The 15749-nt window shown below is 36.2% G+C and overlaps 1 protein-coding gene across 1 annotated transcript in view; it reads left to right on the top strand.

Moving 5' to 3' along the window:
* Nucleotides 1-7311, top strand: part of LOC107610386 (aspartic proteinase-like protein 2) — a 10134-nt gene extending 2823 nt beyond the window's left edge. Inside the window, exons 3-5 of the mRNA XM_021108084.1 lie at nt 6350-6632; nt 6760-6987; nt 7212-7311. Of these exons, the coding sequence (XP_020963743.1) occupies nt 6350-6632; nt 6760-6987; nt 7212-7311 (611 nt within the window). The remainder of the gene's footprint in view (nt 1-6349; nt 6633-6759; nt 6988-7211) is intronic.

Raw genomic sequence — 15749 nt, 5'->3', positions numbered from 1 at the left:
ATCAAGCGCTCAACATCCTAAAAATAAGTTTATTATATTGTTTGTTTCAGATTCTATTTTAAGTTGAAAAGTCCAACCTTTTTCAATTTCCCATTCGGCCAAAATAAAACCGCATTTGTGTTAATAAACTCATAATCGGATCACCTCTTATCTTTAAGTTGCGCCTATAATTTGTTTGATATTGATATTACCTATAAGCTATGAAGCACGAACACTTTGCTGAGTTGTCGTGTCTGTGTGTTGGATACATTTCGGATACGACACTCATCGACACTCGTCTGGCACGCATGCCTGCCGTGTCCAACCGTGTCTTAATAAAAAATAAAAAATTCTTCTTCGGACATACTTGGACATACCTAAATACCATCACGTGTTAGCGTATCCAGTCTTATTCTTAACATGGACTAAATTTTGGGCAATAAAGAGAAGAGAAAGGTAAAATTTGTGTAATATTTTTCTCTTGATTTATTCTGCTGTATGCTGCTGTAATTATACAACTTCCACAAGCTCATCATATCTACAATCATATCTCTAGCAAATCTTTTTAATTTGTGAAATATTCTAATAGGATGCTAACAGAATGAAAAATACAAGCTGACTCGCACATTCTAGAAGAAATAAAAGAAGGGAGAAATAAACATGTGAATAAAAGAATCCCCAAGCTTGGATAAATTGGCATGAAAGGAATGTGTTGGAGAGGCTTCGTAAATATATCCACCAATTGTCGCGAAGATGGGACAGGAAGTAACTTCATTACGCCAGCTTGAGCCTTTTGGCGAATGAGATGACAATCTACCTCCAAGTGCTTAGTCCTCTCATGGAACACATGATTGGAAGCAATGTGTAAGGCGCTTTAATTATCACAAAACAGAACAGGTGGACGATCACAAGACACACGAAGAAACCGTAACAAATCAAGATCCATAAAAGCTCGCATGTAGTATTAGCTAAGACTCGGTACCTAGCCTCCGTTGAAGATCTAGCAATAGTAGTTTGCTTCTTAGTCCTCCAAGAGTTTAAAGAATCTCCCAAAAAGAAGCAATAACCAGTTAATAAACGACGAATATCCGGGCAACTTGCCCAATTAGAATCACTGAAGTGAGATATCTAAAGACTAAGATCTAGGAAAGAAAAGACCTCTGCCCAGATTATTTTTCATATATCAAAGTACTCGATGAGCTGCTGCATAGTGAACATGAGTAGGAGTGGGCATGAATTGGCTAAGCTATTGGGTGGCGTAGGTGATATTCGGACGAGTTGTGGTTAGGTAAATCAACCGTCCCACAAGACCCCGATAAATAAATGGATCAAACAAAGGAGGACTATCATCTTGATGAAGTCTAGTGGTACTATCCATATGAATAGCTGCGGGTTTTGCACTCAGAAGCCTAGAATCATTCAAAAGATCCAAGAAGTATTTGTTCTGTGATAGAGAGATCCCCCGAGAAGAATGAGCTACCTCAATACCTAAAAAATACTTCAATGTACCAAGGTCTTTAATTTTAAAATTAGAGTCCAAAAGTCTCTTTATTATTGTTATCTCAGAAGAAGAACTTCCAGTAATCATAATATCATCAATGTAAACCAGTATTATGCAAATGTCAATGCCCAGAATTTTGAAGAACAAACTATAATCATAAACCGTCTGCTGGTATCCATAAGAAACAAGAAGAAGGGAGAGTTTCTCGTACCACATTCTATTGGATTGTCTCGATCCATATAATGATTTGAGCAATCTGCAACATTGATTTGGCTGAGAAAATTGAGGCCAGGGGGTAAAGCCATATAGACAGTTTTCGTCAAATCACCATGAAGGAAAGCATTGTTAACATCAAGTTGCTGGATTGGCCAATCCTTAATTGAAGTCAGAGCAAGAACAATTCTGATAGTTATAAGTTTCACTACCGGTGAGAATGTTTCAAGAAAATATACCCCTTCTGTCTATGTGAAACCCTTGGCTACCAAGTGAGCTTTATAGCGGTCAATACTACCATCAAGCTGGTGTTTAATCTTTTAAACCCATTTACACCCAATGAATTTTACGGTCGGAAGACACTCAACCAGAACGCAGGTCTTGTTCATCTCAACTGCAGTAATTTCCTCTCTCATGGCATGCTGCCAATGAGGAACCTTAACAATATTCTAAAAAGTCTTTGGTTCACAGTCAGAGTATAAAGATGAGAGGAACTTTGTATGTGAGGTAGAAAATAAAGCAAAAGAGAAGAATGAAGACAAATGATACCTTGAGCTTGAGGATGAATAAGTTTGGGGATTAAAAAAAAGTATTACAGACGTAATCAGAGAGACGAGTGAATAGTCGGGTTTGACAGTGGCTGTGTCGGGTGGACAGGGGAACAGTGATTGGTCCGGTTTGATTGGCTCAATGGAGTGAGGGGTTGTATGAGATTGAGAAGGAGAGGACGGGGGAGAGGTCACTGGCAAAGGTGAAGAACAAGGTTCACCAACGACATTGGAAGAAAGAGTAGGGATAACAAGGTAAATGGGATTGGGAGGAAGAAACGAAGGAGAATCCGGAGAGAGAGAGGGTTAGGTGCTTCCCAGAGAAGGGGGGCTGAAAATTATTATTGTGAAGTGGGTTTGAAGTATGGGATGGGTCATTGGGTAAAGGAATGGGCCCAATAGGAATTGAGGGTGCCTATAAAGTATTGGTGTTATTTGGGGTTGGATTATTTTAATGTGGTATAAGAGTGGAATCATTTTGTGTCGGCTGGTGATTGATTTTGGCTAAGGGAAGAATAAGTTCATGAAAGATCACATTTTTGGAAATTGTAATTTCCTTATGTTAAAAAAGATAAACAATATATTCTTTAAAACCATTTTGATAACCAAGAAAAATACCATTTTGTGCTCTTGAATCAAATTTAGAACGATGATTCAAAATAGTTGAAACAAAGCATAAACAGCCGAAAACTTTGAATTTATCATAATTGGGCCGTTTATTAAATTGAGTTTCAAAAGGAGTTTTAAAATTAAGAATGACATATGGAACTCTATTTATTAAATAAACTACATGGTTAATAACATAAGACCAAAAGGTGGTGGGCAAATTTGATTTGAAACATGAGAGTACGAGCAATATTTAGAATGTGTTGATGCTTACGTTCGACTCTCCCATTTTGTTGGAGCGTTTCAACGTAGCTTTGTTGATGAATGATGTCTTTTGATTAATAAAAAGCTGTCAAAAGAAATTCTGGATCATTATCTGATCGAATAAATTTGATCTTAGAGTTAAACTGTGTTTCAACCAAAGCAATGGAATTTTTGATATGTTGAGATACCTCACTTTTTTATTTTAACAAGATGACCCAAGTAAAGTAGCTAAAATCATTAACTATGGTTAAAAAAATATTTGTGATTGTGAATTGAGTTTTGACGAAAAAGTCACCATATATCCATATGTAATAATTCAAATATCATGCTAGCTTTATTATTACTAAGAGAAAAGAAAAACTTTGGTTGCTTAGAAAAATGGCATACATCACAAAGTTCATCATGATGCAAAGAAATAAAGGGATATTGTTTATGCAAGACATTAAACCATTGTTCAGACAGATGACCTTGTCTAAAATATCATAAGTTTAAAGATGTAATGGGTGTAATGTTTGTAGAGTTGATAGAGGAAGGTGATAAATTTGTGTTGTGGAAAGCTTGTTCAAGAACATATAATCCTTCTTTTAAGCTACCCAAACCAATCATCTTTAAACTGTTTAGTTCCTGCACAATATATGAAAATTATAAGAAAGTAACATCATAAGGAAGTTTAGATGTAAGTTTTGAGATGAAAATTAAATTAAAATGAAATCAAGGTAAATAGAGTAAGTCAGAAAGAATTAAAGAGGATGAAAATTGAACTACACCCTTAAAAGATGCTATAGCTTTGGAACCATTGGGCATATGGACAATTATTGGCTTAATTTTTATGTATGAAATAAAATAAGAGAAATTAGAGGCAATATGATTAGTGGCACCTGAATCTAACATCCATGCACCGTTAAAAATAGAGTGTGATGCAAAATTTAAAATTAAAAAAATATGAGAAGAACATAAAATATGGTACCCAAATTTAAGTTGGGGAGAAGCCCAATTTGAGATTGAGAGGAAGAGGAACTAAAGTGCTTGATCTCATCCTTAGACACTGAACTATGGGCCTCGACCCTTTTCAAAAAGCTCATTAAGGCGGTATGCTGGGTCTGGGTCAATCCAAGACCTAGTTTAGTTGGTGCCCTAATAGCTTTTTTTTTCTTGAACCAGGCTGTATGAAAAGGATGATGGAGCGGCGCCGTTGGAGAACAGAGTAGGGTTGGTAACGGAGGAATCGGCGCTGTTGATGGAGGGAATAGTGTGATCACCAACGTACGGCCATCTAGGGTATTACAGGTGTCCAGGTGGATACCCGTGATTTTCATAGCACACGTCTACCATGTGCCCTGTTCTTCCGCAATGAGTACATTGCTTGGAGGAACTCCCACCGTGTACTCTGCCGGAGAAACTAAAGCTGCGTTTGCGACAGTCTCTCTTGCTGAATTACCATGGCAAAAACTCGAGTGACTGGAGGCAAATGATCAAGGAGAAGTAATTGGAATCTTACCACTGAAAAACATTCATCAAGTCTCGTCAAGAAGCGGATGATGAAGTCTTGGATATGGTAAGTCTTTGCTGGGCATATACAGAGGGAGAGGGCGTGAATTTTCCATCTCTTCCTATAGAGTCTTAGGGCAGGAAAAAATCAGTGACAGAGAGTGAGCCTTGTTTAAGTGCATAGATTTTCTCCTGTAATTCAGCAATGCGCAATAGGTTTGACTGTGAAAAATGGTCTCAAAGATCTTCCCAAATAAAAGAAGCAGTAGATAGATAAATGGCACTTTGGGTAATGGAAGGTGAAAGGGAGTAAAATAATAAAAAAAGGACCAAATTATTGCACCTTTCCCAGGCAGGATAAAGTGGGTCATCAAAAGAAAGAGAATGGATTGAGCTTGTCAATAAGCCATATTTGTTTTGGGAAATTATGGCCATAGAGAAGGAACGACACCAAGAATGGTAGTTGTTTGGTATGATCAATAGGTGATGCGTGAGCATCTTATCTATCTTTTCCTAATGAATTTGCATCTAATTGTTGAATTTAATTAAGAATTAATTATATTTTAGCCACTATGGATGCTATTTTGAGTTTTGTACAATACTGTTTATTTTAGGTAGCATTTGGCGGAATTTGATGGAGTTTCTGCAGAGAAAGAGAAGAAGCCAAGGAGATGACCAGCGAATACCGACGCGAACGCATGGCTCACGCGACCGCGCGGAATGGAGGAAATCACAATGACGCAATCGCGTGCCTGACGCGAACGCGTGGACTGGAATCTGCACAAATGACGCGAACGCGTGGACGACGCGGACGCGTCACATGCGCCACGTGCAGAAAATATAGAAAAACGCTGGGGGCGATTTCTGGGCCGTTTTAACCCAGTTCTTAGCCCGGAAATCACAGATTAGAAGCTGCAGAATGGACAAATCAAGTGGTTCCCACCCATCAGTAGAAGACTTGTTAATTAATTCGAATTTAAATTCAAATCTTAAATGAGGAAAAGATATTATTTTGAGTTTAGGTAGTGTTTGGTAGAGAGACAGAGATTGAGAGACAGATACTGAGAGACAGTGACAGAGAGACAAGAATTAAAATAAGTCTCAGTATTATGTTTGGTATAAAATATTGTTCAAAATATAATACAGAGACTAAACTAAATGAAATGACCAAATTATCCCTACTAATTAAAAGAAAAAACAAATATAAAACCCAAATCCAATCCTTCAGACAACCATTTCCCCTTCCTCCTTTCTCAATCCCTAATCTCCCGTCAGTTCACCCAATTTCGCCGCCTCAATCTCTTGCTTGGCGTCGAGTTCGCCGTCGACGAGGAAGCCTTGCCACCGTTTCATCAATTCCTTCGCTTACGGTTCTCTCCATCTATCTCTCTCTCTCACGTTCGATCTCTCTCTCTCTCTTGCTCTCTCTCACTTTCTTCTGTTGGTTGCAGGGGCAAATTGGTTGGTATTCATGCTGGAAACAGGGGCTATCCTCCGAATAAGGTATGTAAGCTGATGATTATGATAATTTTGATACCAAATTTCTGATGATTCAATGATGACACTGATATGAGATAGTTAGCATCGTTGTTAACTTTGAATAAAGTCACGATTTGAAAAGTTGTTTTTCACAGTGAGTGATTTTGAGTTTGTGGTGTCTGAAATTTAAAAGGAGAAAATGGTTACATGGTGATTGAGTTTTAGAGCACATAACCTAGTTTGTCTTTGCTGTTTTTTATTGTATTTCAAGAACCAAAATTGCTTGCAGTTGATATGCTTATTGGTTGCAACTATTTTACTCTGCCAAATTGCTTGCAGTTGATATGCTTATTGGTTCCATGCTCAGACTCGATATGTGCTTCTGAGGTTCAAGGTGCAGCTACTGAATGTTCTCAGGCTAATCAGTGCAGCTATACATTTCAGTATGGAGATGGAAGTGGAACGACAGGATATTATGTTTCTGATGCAGTGTATTTTGATATGATCCTGGGACAGTCTTCACTTGCTAACTCTTCAGCGACTGTTGTTTTTGGGTGAGTATGTGTGCTTTTTACTGTGAATAAAGTTTATGTGTCATCTTACTCATCTATTGGTTTTGCTATTATTCCTATGTTCATTTTGATGCGTATATGGTCCGGTTGATGATTATTTTGTTAATAGGTGTAGCAACTATTTGTCTGGAGAATTGACTAAATCAGATAAAGCAGTTGATGGAATTATTGGGTTTGGCCCTGGTCCTCTATCTGTTGTATCACAATTGTCTTTGCGTGGTATAACACCCAAAGTTTTCTCTCATTGTTTAAAAGGAGATGGCAATGGAGGAGGCATACTAGTTCTTGGTCATATTTTGGATCTAAATATAGTTTATACACCACTGCTTCCATCACAGTAAGTTCTTCTGCACTTTGTCTACTTTAGCCCCTTGCTAGTGACCCGCTTTTTTTATTTTTTCAAAAGCAATATTAAAAGAAATTTATGGATATAAAATATGAAGTTGCTCAAGAATTGGGTTCTTAAAATATTTGTTATCCTATTATGCTTGCTGTACAACTAATTGATAGTTTTATGAGATATATTATGTAGGTTTGACTATTTCTTTTCTTAAATTTCAGACCTCATTACAACGTAAACCTCCAGGGCATTTCTATCAATGGACAACCCCTCTCCAAGCAAGCTAATGATATACAAGTGAGAAACCTAGTGGATACATAACTTATGCATCACTGAATCTCTTGAAGGCAAACGGAACTACAGATTAAGTTATAGTGTTGGGTTTTAAATTGCAGCAGGAGTATTTGTGTGTAATTTGTTTGTATTTGTAAACATGTTGTAAAAGCATGTATAGGAATGAATTAGCTTGACTGATTTGTTGACATTAAATTGTTGAAATTAGATTGGCTGTTTTGGGAAATTCTTGTATTCTTGAAATTCTTGGGAAATTAGATTGTTGACATTAATATCATACAGAGCATTTAATATAGATGGGAATAAGAACTTGCTAATAACAGATGGAAGGAGACTGAATTTAACATATTGAACTTATTAATATAAATTCATGAAGCATTAGTTTGATTATTCAGTATCTAATATTACCTTGAAAATTTATGAAGCAATAATTTGAAAAGTCAGAATCTAATAATAACTTGTGAATCAGGACATTTCACCTAATAATTTACTGAATTCATAAAAATAACTAAATCATCCTAATAAGTTAATGAATTCATAAACATAACTACATAAAAATAACTAAATCATCCTAAATTCATAAAAATAACTAAATCATTCTAACTAGTTATTGAATTCATAAAAATAACTAAATCATCCTAACTATGTTCAACAAGAATCGTTAACTAGAACAACTTATTCTAATTGAGAATGGATCGCACATAACCACTCTTCTGAGAATCCTTCAAACCCCAGAAAACCTTCTCCATCTGTGCATTATTAGCAAATTTCACTGCAACCTGCACCACCTCATCGTTATCGAATCCAAGCTGTTCAAGCTTCTCACCGACCATGAACTTCTCATTCACCCCAGATATAGCATCAGCAAGAACTTGGGCATTCCTTCCTTGTTCAGCAGTCGAAAATTGCACCTGTTCAACCATCCTCTCTAGAATATCATTTTGCTTCCACTTCTTTTCCGAATGCCTTCCGCTAGCTGCACAGGCATCAGAGTGTGAACCTGCTCCTTGTCCTTCATGAAAACTTACATTTGCTGACATTCCAAAATCGTCCAAACTTGGACAATGATCTTCCTCCTCCTCTTGAACTTGCTCCTGTGCGTCAAAACCACTGACTGCACTTGCACCCGTGGCTCGATCCTTTCCGAATATACCCTCTAATCAGTGGAACAAAGGGAATGGCTTACTAGGAGTATAAAATTTGGTTGGGTGTGCCTGTGATGAAACTTACAGAAGTTAGTATACATATTCTAAAGTCACTAATAAAATAATTTCAAGTAAGTTTGTTAACAACCTTCATCCACGCATCAAGAACGTCTCTACTATCAACATCTACGCACTGTTTTTCAGAATTTCACCCAAATCCACTACATGCCAGCATCTCAGAGGCATATTGATACTTCTCCTTCAGTCGCTTATGCTTATTCTTGCAATGCTTGGCCGTTACCGTACAAGTTGGGAATGCTTCCAACATCTTCAAGGCTAATTTTTCAAAAGTTCCTGGACTAAATTGTCCACAATCAGCTTTCAAACCATCAACAACACACTCCTCCATAAAACCAACAAATGCTTCAGTTTCTTCATCAATCCACATGCGTTTGTCCATTGTCATCTAAGAAGAAATGTAACATGCAATAAGTTGTACAATCCATTAAAATCAAACATCACCTATGATAATAGAAATCTACCAATGCAATAATTAGTCATATTAATAATTATGAATATTACAAACAAGGCTTACAATAACCTTTTAAAAATTTCAATGACAAAAAATCCAACAAAAACAATGGAAAGTCTTTCGCACACAAATTTAGCTATTACATAACAAGTTTCATGCCAAATTAAACATGGAGATTCAAGTTGGGCCTATAATCTATCCTATTCCGTACGACTAGCTCGCCACTCTTCGTACATCTCAATTGCAATGTTGTCACGCTATTGTGTCCACTCATTCGTATTTTCAACCACATCGATCAACTCATCTGGTGCTTCCTCTTCGACGGGCAGAAATTCATCTAAGAAGCTAGTTTGCTCTTCCGGATCCATATCCATGTTCTTCCGAATAAAATTTTGCAAAAGACAACAAGCAATTATGATCTGATTTTGTGTTTTTATAGGGTAAAAGCTAGGGCTTCTTAAAATTGACCATCTCTTCTTAAGTAATCCAAAGCATCGCTCTATGACATTCCTAGCAGAAGAATGCTTTCTATTAAAATACTCCTGGTAGTTGCGAGGTGCACGTGTTCCTTGAGCCCACTCTCTAACATGATAGCGAGTGCCTCTATATGGTGCTAGGAACCCAGGACCATTTGTGTGACCCGCATCCACTAAATAATAATTACCTATAAACATTACATACAAACAAAATAAGCTTTGCTATTGTGCAGTCAAGCTTAATGTCAAAATCTAACTTATGACTTATAAATTAGATATTACCATGAGGTATCTTGAGACTATTACCACGAGTGATTGCATCTCGAAGTATTCTTGAATCAGATGCCGATCCCTCCCACCCACTAAGTACATAAACAAAGCTCATATCTCGATTACACACTCCTAGGACATTAGTACATATTTTACCCTTCCTTGTTCGATATCCTTACTTATCAGACTCGGGGACTGTCACCTCTATATAAGTGCCATCTAATGCTCCCAAGCAACCCTATAATTCACAAAAAATTACAACTTTTAGATAGACAATCCTTCCAGGCTTAAAACAAATTACATATATAATCCATTTAGGTTTACCTTAAACTTTCTCCATGTTGGGTCTATGCAATCCTCTTCAACCGGTGAGGTCTTGGCGAATAACAAGTTTTGCATACGTATAATAGCCTTTAAAACCTTATTGAAATACTTACTAACTGTTTTCCCAGACCTACAAAATCTAACTTGTAGACTACGATTTTTCTTGTGATGAGCTAAGATAATTAAAAAAGTTGCAACTTGTTCCGGCAAGCTTACTTGTTCCGGCAAGCTTACTTGACCATCCTCACAAAGTCCTCTTTGGACTTGAAGCAACTCGCATAAATTAGCAAAGGCATTTGTGTTTATTCTTAACTCCCAAATACAATTCCTATCACCCTCACCAATAATACGCTCTAAAGTATCACGTCTAATTCTACTATTCATTCTTCCGCCTAATGATACTTCCCCACTACTTCTATTCCTAAAGTATACAAATAATGTAAGAACAAAGTTCAACATCAAATTATCATGCTTCGATCTCATCGTTTCATAAAAAGAAACACATCGTTTAATAATCTCCGACCGCTCCATTCCTTCCTAACAAAATCATTTCATACAAAATAAGCATAAACATTCAATTTACTCAAATCAAAATCTAAACTAGATATAATCATTCAATGTCTTTTGTCACATGTACTTGAAATAAGAACATGTCAATAGCCAAATAGCCAAATAGCCAAAGTAGTACAATTTATAATAAACCAGTACCACTGATTTTTTTAATATATGGTTAGTACCATACCCACATCAACCTTATCACCCTTGTTTTGCATGCTGTACCTCTTTACAATTTCCCATGTATCGAAAAAATAATCAATTAATTCCATACTCCTAAGAACTTAGGAGTAATATTATTTGTACAACAAAAGTTAATAACTTTATTTAGAATACTAATTTTCTTCCCAATATTTATATGAACTACCAACTAATTTTTCTGCTAAAGACAAACACAACTAGCATTTCTGGCTCCAAAGATCAGAGAGTAAAGATTAGAGTATCATAGAGCACAAATTCAGCACAAAAAGTAAGTAACCTAGCAAATCATAAAACTCATATATTTGGTTCTTCTATTGGTAAAAGATGTTAAATAAATAAATAAGTGCCATCAACTGCTAACATCCTCTAATATTTGATGCAGATTTTGTAAGCTGTCTACTTTTTCAAGTTCTGAATTCTAATATACTCAAAAGGGTCATTACTATGGTGCTCCCCTTGAGCATCAAAACATTGTCCCTCGCAAATAAAGCCAGCTTTATTAGCAAAAAGGGTCAAAAGGGGAAAAATAAAAATAAAAAACAAAATAAGAAGCAACACAACTTAGAAAAATTCATGCATTTGCAGTTTGCATAGACCATGAATTAATTAGATACCCTGTGCATTGTAATTCTAGATTTGAAATAAAAAAGTTAGCTTCAAAAATTTTCATTGGTTATTACAAAAAAGTTTTTCAACTTGCAAATAAATGCAGAATAATTTGTGAGATGTAAATCGAGTACCATACGAGCTAGATATTAAAAATTGAAAAAATAAGAACGAAACTGCGGGCAGAGACAAATGGTAGGTGTGAAGATGAACTCACCGGAAGGGAGCTAGGAATTCGTCTCAGAAAAGTGCATAACAAAAACACGACAACAATTTCCAGGCAAGCAATTTCGAGTACAAATTTTAATTATGACTATACAGATTGCATTATATATGGCACGGTCTGGAAGTTTGATAATCATTTAATTTTCATTTCATTATATATGCTAAAATAAAGTTGAGGCAAATGTTGAATGCAGATTATATAACACAATGATTAAGAGATGTATTAATCAGAAAAGATTTTATTTTATACATGCAAGGCATTGGCATTATTAAATGGAGGAAAATAAATTTGTCCTATTCAACCAATTCAACTCTATTATTATATGAACAAATTAACTAACCCTTTCAGTAGCACCAAACCAATTTACAACAACACATATGATCCACGGCAATATATATAGTACCAGGGAACAAGATTCAGCACACTTTTCTGATAATAATACTTCACGCATTGCACTTAATTTCACTAAACATATAGGTCAGAGAGAATACAAAATTAGTTCTAAATAAGATAAGAAAAAACATGACTGGTCCACACTCCACACACCATGGTTTATGAACTGAATACACATATCACATAAAACACACTTCTCAAATACATTTAACAAAAACAGAAAATACCGAAATAGAAGATAATCTGCAGAAGGCGCTGAAATTTACCAAAAATTTCAACAAGCAGAGCAGTAGAAATTTTGAATAAAAAATCATATAACTCCATACAACTTCTATAAAACTGCAATAAAAAGCAACACAAATGCGAAAGATACATGAAGAGACGACAAGCAAAATGCAAATATGGAGGAGAAGAGAAGAGAAATAGAAGCTTCACGAGGATACCATGAATTGAAAAATATGCCTACGAAGATGAAGGTGTGACGGCGACTAACCTTGCTCACGGTGGTTCAACGATTTCGACGACGAGGTAGTGGTCTTGCAGGCGGCGATGGGCAGCGGCAGCAGCTTCAGGGTTAGCTCCAAGGTCTGATTGACATGATATTGAAAAACCCAACCCTGATTATTTGATTTGGTCAAAAGGGCAAATTAGGAATTAGATAATTAGAATGAGGGTATTTTTGGTATCCAGAGCCTGAGATCCTGCTTCTCTTCAAATTCTGATTCATCCTTAATTTTTTTTCCCCAATTTTTTTGGTCCCAATTTTTGCCCCAATTTTATTTTGCCCCTTTCTTGATTTCTTCAATTCGGTGTTCTATAATGTCAATTACTCTATCAGAATCTTCAACCAAGAGATCGGTCTCTCCAATTTCTAAGAAGTTGGATCACAACAATTATAATACATGGAGACACCAAGCTTTGCTTACAATTCAGAGTTTAAGTCTTGAAGATCACTTGTACCAAAGTAAGATTCCACAACAATATGAAGAAGATGCTGCCAAGAAGACTAAAATAGAAACTGAAGCCTTCAAACAATGGAGATTAGATGATCTTACTCTATCAATGTGGGTTCTTGCATCAGTCACAAAACCCTTCAAGAACAAGATCCTTCAGTGTCATCGATTTTATGAGATTTGGAATGCACTCAATGACTATTTTGCTGAGACATCTGCCACAAGAATTCAAAGCTTAAAAGCTCAACTGAAATCAGTAAGAAAAATTGGATCGATACCAGATTATCTTTCACAAATCCAGGATCTTGTTGACTCTCTACAATCTATTGGATATCAAATTCAACAAGATGACCATATCTCAGCAATTCTTGATGGTTTACCTGAGGAGTATACCGTCTTTATCACTTCTATAATGTCAAAATTATCAACCTACAACGTGCCTGAAGTCGAGTCTTTCCTTAAAGCCTATGATGATATGTTGGAAAGATACAAGAAACCACAAGGTGGCATCCCCATGGCAAATCTGGCACAAGCACCATCACCCTATACCAATCAATCTCAGAGAGGTTCTTTTCTTCGAAGAGGAAGAGGGGGAAGATTTGGAAGAGGAGGTCATTTTTTTAATCAAAGTAATCGACCTCAGTGTCAACTTTGTGGTCGCCAAGGCCATGTGGTTCAAACTTGCTTCCACAGATTCGATCCTAACTTTCAAACATATGGAAATAGCTCACAATCACCACAATCTACATTTCCCTACTCTAACACACAACCACCACCACCATCATCACAGTTCCATCAACCAAGAGCTTATTTCTCAAATCCTCAGAATTATCAAGAATCTGTATGGTACCCAGATTCAGGAGCAAGCCACCATGTTACACCAGATTCACTCAACTTGCTGAATTCCAACTCTTCAATTCCAGATTCAGATCAATTGTTTGTAGGTAACGGTCAAGGTACAAAAATTCTAGCTCAAGGAACCTCAATTCTTTGTGATAAAGACAGTAAAATCAAGTTTCTTTTAAATAAATTACTTCATGTCCCTGAAATCACACAGAATTTATTAAGTGTATCTCAATTTGCTTTAGATAATCATGTCTATTTTGAATTTTGGCCTTATGATTGTATTGTGCGTGATCAGGACTCTCAAGAAATTCTTCTCCAAGGCAAAGCTAAAAATGGCATATACTCCTTTCAAAATTTGTTTGTTCCCGTGCCTAATAATTCCTTAATGCATAGTTCTTTGAATAATTCTGTTTCTTGTAAGCATAGCATTACAGAATCTTCTATTAAGAAAGCATTTGTAGCTCAAAGCAACAAAAATGTAACCCTTGACCTTTGGCATAAATGCCTAGGTCACAGTTCAATAAAAACTGTACTTTCTGTCTTGAAAACATGTGGAGTTCCTGCCCAATTTGATTCTAATTATGTTCAAATATGTGAATATTGTGCTATGAGAAAAATGCATCAGCTGCCTTTTACAAAATCTGAATCAGTCTATACAGCACCATTAGATCTTGTTTTTGTTGATATTTGGGGTCCCGCTTCTATGATGTCTAGAAATGGATATAGATACTACATCTCATTTGTAGATGCTCATACAAAATACATAACTATTTTTTTACTCACTCAAATCTCAGTCACTACAAGCATTGAAAAATTATAAAGTGTTTATGGAAACTCAAACAGGTTTGAAGATTAAGGCTTTGCAAACTGATAGAGGTATGAAATTCATGTCACACTCCTTCACTCAATTTTTAACTGAACATGGTATTATGCATAGAATCTCATGTCCCTACACACATCAACAACAAGGTAGTGTAGAGAGAAGACATAGGCATATAACTGAAGTAGGATTGTCACTTTTGGCTATTGCTGCATTACCAATGTTATTTTGGGAAGACTCCTTTCTATCAGCAGTATATATCATTAATAGATTACCAAGTTCTGCATTAGAGAATAAATCACCTTTTGAAACTTTATTTGGAAAATTACCAGATTATAAGAACTTTAAAATCTTTGGATGTGCTTGCTTTCCTTATTTAAGATCTTCTAACAAAGTAAAGTTTGCTTTCAAATCAGAAAAGTGCTTATTTCTTGGCTATGATAGTAACTACAGGGGTTATAAGTGCATGACTAAAGATGGAAAAATTCACTATTCAAGACATGTGATATTTGATGAAACTGAATTTCCTTACAATTCTCTATTTCACAATAAAAATTTAGTGGTAAACCATGATACAGTTCAAGATCTGCCAGCTTTTACATTCAACACTTTACCCTCTGTGAACAAGGTCTCTCAATACATACACTCTCCAACAATTGAGCACTGGAAAGCTGTCAAACGCATTCTCAGATATATTACAGGTACAGTATCAGCAGGTATTAAATTTCAAAAATGTACTGACTTGAGACTACTTGCATTCGCAGATGCAGATTGGGCAGGGGATTTGGAGGACAGAAAATTAGTTACTGGCTATTGTGTATACTTAGGAAGCAATTTGGTATCATGGAGGAGCAATAAGCAAGCCAAAGTTAGTCGTAGTAGCACTGAGGCAGAGTATAGGAGCATGGCAGCATCTCAGTCAGAATTAGTGTCGATACAGTATCTTCTAAAGGAGCTTCGAATTCCACAATCCATAGCACCTACTATTTACTGTGATAATCAAAGTGCTTGCTCATTAGCTGCGAACCCGGTCCTTCATACTAGGTGCAAACACATGGAAATTGACCTTCACTGCCTAAGAGATATGGTAAATCAAAAACAACTTTATGTCCTCCATA

The sequence above is a fragment of the Arachis ipaensis genome, chromosome B08, assembly GCF_000816755.2.
Source record: "Arachis ipaensis cultivar K30076 chromosome B08, Araip1.1, whole genome shotgun sequence".
Lineage (NCBI taxonomy): Eukaryota > Viridiplantae > Streptophyta > Magnoliopsida > Fabales > Fabaceae > Arachis > Arachis ipaensis.
Note: the sequence above shows the minus strand (reverse complement) of the source record. Positions and strands in the feature narration are given on the sequence as shown.